At 60.8% G+C, this 3310-nt stretch overlaps 1 protein-coding gene across 1 annotated transcript in view; it reads left to right on the forward strand.

Annotated features, from left to right (window-relative positions):
• Positions 1-3032, forward strand: part of LOC104080393 (matrilin-4-like) — a 7241-nt gene extending 4209 nt beyond the window's left edge. The window contains 7 exon segments of the mRNA XM_009582769.1: positions 198-250; positions 326-448; positions 993-1406; positions 1746-1817; positions 1820-1888; positions 2691-2795; positions 2974-3032. Of these exon segments, the coding sequence (XP_009581064.1) occupies positions 198-250; positions 326-448; positions 993-1406; positions 1746-1817; positions 1820-1888; positions 2691-2795; positions 2974-3032 (895 nt within the window).
• The last annotated feature ends 278 nt before the right edge of the window (positions 3033-3310 follow it).

The following is a 3310-nucleotide window of genomic DNA, read 5'->3' on the forward strand; positions in this document are numbered from 1 at the left end:
GCGGCGGCGCGGCACAGGCTGCGGTGTACGGCAGATACTTTGCCCTGCCCGGTCCCCAGGGGAAGGGCTGTTCCTGGGCCACCCTGCCTGGGTGGGGATAACCCTGTGCCCTTGGCTTGTCTTTCAGCCAACGACCTCTGCAACGGGGTGGATCACGGCTGCGAGTTCAAGTGCGTGAGCACCGAGGGCTCCTACCGCTGCGTGTGCCCCGAGGGCCGGCAGCTCCAGGCTGACGGCAAGGCGTGCAGCAGCCCCAGGGGAAGGGCTGTTCCTGGGCCACCCTGCCTGGGTGGGGATAACCCTGTGCCCTTGGCTTGTCTTTCAGCCAACGACCTCTGCAACGGGGTGGATCACGGCTGCGAGTTCAAGTGCGTGAGCACCGAGGGCTCCTACCGCTGCGTGTGCCCCGAGGGCCGGCAGCTCCAGGCTGACGGCAAGGCGTGCAGCAGTGAGTACGGCGACGCAGCTCTTGGCATCCTCCTCATCTGGACTCGATGCTCCTGAAACTAGGCTGGGGGTCTAAGTGGGACTTTTTCTGAGCTGGGTTGGAAGGAGGATGGAGAGCTAGCTGGGCTTGAGTGAGCGCCCTGGCTGCTGTGGGGATGGGTGCAGGCTCGTGGTCTGTGTCTAAGTGGGACTTTTTCTGAGCTGGGTTGGAAGGAGGATGGAGAGCTAGCTGGGCTTGAGTGAGCGCCCTGGCTGCTGTGGGGATGGGTGCAGGCTAGTGTCCTCAGAGACATGGCCCAGAAGATGCAACAGGAGCTTTGAGGAAAGGTTCGGGAAAAGGGAGACCTAGGAGGAACTTTCAGGGGATGCTGGGGTGGCAGTGGAGGTTTTTGGGCTGAGACCTCTGGGCACGCTTTGCCCCACTTCCCGGCCTCACCCCGGCTGCAGGTCCAGGGGGTCCATGTGGTGCCCCAGCCCTGGGCATCTTCACCCTGATGGTGCCCACGGCCAAGCCAGTCCCTTCTCACCTTCCCTTGTGCCTGCAGAGTGTGGGGCTGGCCACGTTGACCTGGTGATGGTGATCGATGGCTCCAAGAGCGTCCGGCCCCAAAACTTCGAGCTGGTGAAGCAGTTTGTGAACCGCATCGTGGACCTGCTGGAGGTATCCCCGCATGGCACGCGGGTGGGGCTGGTGCAGTACTCCAGCCGCGTCCGCACCGAGTTCCCCCTCAACAAGTACCACAGCGCGGACGAGATCAAGAAGGCAGTGATGGAGGTGGAGTACATGGAGAAAGGCACCATGACGGGCCTTGCCCTTAAGTACATGGTGGAGCATAGCTTCTCCGAGCTGGAAGGTGCCAGGCCTCTCTCCCACAACGTGCCCAGAATTGGGCTTGTCTTCACGGACGGGCGCTCCCAGGATGACATCTCCGAATGGGCCAGGAGAGCAAAGGAGTCAGGTGTGGGGAGGCCGGGGACCCCAAATTGCAATGCTTTGGGCATCTCAGGATGGTTCCTCGGGGTGGCTGGCTCTGGGGGAGGCTGCAGCATCCAGCCTTGGGGTCCACAGGGGTGGACGTGCCTCTGCGTGGTCGCAGGGTGTTCTGAGCAGCACCCTTCCTGTGGCAGCCTGCATCACAGCGGTGGTGCCACGCTCCTACCCGTCCTTCCCAAATTCCTGCAGTGTATTTGGGAAGCCCAGGGAAAATCCTGCATCCTTGACTTTGCTCCCTCTGGGCTTGGGGCTGCTTGATGTGGGGCTACTGGCACAGTGCTCAGGATCCATCCTTGCCACGCAGGCATCGTCATGTTCGCCGTGGGTGTTGGCAAGGCCGTGGAAGAGGAGCTGAGAGCAATCGCCTCCGAGCCGGTGGCTCCTACTCGGCGGACTTCACCACCATGACCCACCTCGTGGAGAACTTCAAGCTGAACATCTGCCCAGGTGGGTGCTCCTGGCCACAACGGGGGCTCAGTCCCGAGCCGGGGGACCCTCCTCTCCCTGCAGAGCTGGTGGGTGATTTGTGTGTCTCTCACCCTGTGTCTCGTGCCCCAGGGCTGAGCTGGGCTGGTGTGAGCCTAAGATATCTTGATCTCCCCAGGCTGTTGTGGGTATAGGAGTGGGTCTCAGGGAGGGATTGGAAAAGGAGAAGGTGGAGCTGGGGGGTTCAATGCAAAAGGGATGGCGTGTGAGCGGCCGCCCCAGTGCTGTTGCACGGGCAGAGTCTGGGGTCGCGCCCTGCCTTGAGGGGTGCTGCCCTGGCTCCGAGGATGGCCTGTCTCCTCGTCCAGACCTGCGCTTCTGCTGCTGCCGAGTGCAGGACGACCACGACGGGTTACTGTGAAGGTCTCCCTGCCCTGGGGCAAGCTGGGACTCCCCAGTGCTCTTGGGACCCCCAGGGGCTCCAGTGGGGCTGCAGACCTGGGGTCAGCGTCCCCCCCGCCACCCCGGCTCGAAGGCAAACCAAAGCTCCACACTGGCTGTCCTCGGCATGCTGTGACTGCGTGCATGGCCCGCGGGATGCCTGGCGGGATGCCTGGCAGCGAGCTCGCTGCGCTAGCAGGGATGCAGCCTGGTGAAAAGGAGCAAGGCTGGAAAAAGAGGGGAAAAAGGGAGAGCCCCAAGGCTCAGGTCTGGCCCCAGCAGGTGGCTGTGGGGACAAGGGACTCGAGCTGTGCGGGAGCAGGGCAGAGCCAGGCACCACAGGGCTGTGCCTCTGACTGCACCCAAACCCCTACGGTCACAGAGGAGGGCAAAGGGGAGATGGAGATCCGCAGCCCGTGTGAGTGCGAGGCGCTGGTGCAGTTCCAGACGAACACCGTGGCCATCCTGCAGAGCCTGACTGAGAAAAATATCCTTTGGGGTGATGCCTGGGCTTGCCGGGGTGCAGGGCAGCCTGGGGACAGACTGCACACAGGGAAGGAAGAGGTGGATAAATGGGAGTGGGGAAAATTTTAGGCTCCTTCAAGGGGAAAAAGCCCTTTGCCCACCAGACTGTCCAGCTCACGCTGTTTCCTTAGCACGTTCACTTGCTCAGATGACTGCCAGACTTGAAGATTTGGAAAAGCAGATTGCCAACAAGAAATGATCCTTGCAGAGGACTGCAGCACTCGGACGGGGCACGGGGACGTACAGTAGCTATGTGGCATTGTTATTGCTAGGTTATTGTAAAGCATCAGTGTTTGTTCTTGTATTGTAAAATCCCAAGGGGGGACACAGAGTGTATTTAAAAAAACAAAAATCCTAAAAAAAACCAAAAAAGAACTCGAGCAAAAACCCCTGCTACGAAGCCAAAGGGTTCAGCCTTTGCTGTTGCGTTGTTCCTCCAAACTGGCAGGTCTGGGATGAGGTGGGATGTCTGCGTGG

Source organism: Fulmarus glacialis, unplaced genomic scaffold (genome assembly GCF_000690835.1).
Source record: "Fulmarus glacialis isolate BGI_N327 unplaced genomic scaffold, ASM69083v1 scaffold10338, whole genome shotgun sequence".
NCBI classification, from domain to species: Eukaryota; Metazoa; Chordata; class Aves; order Procellariiformes; family Procellariidae; genus Fulmarus; species Fulmarus glacialis.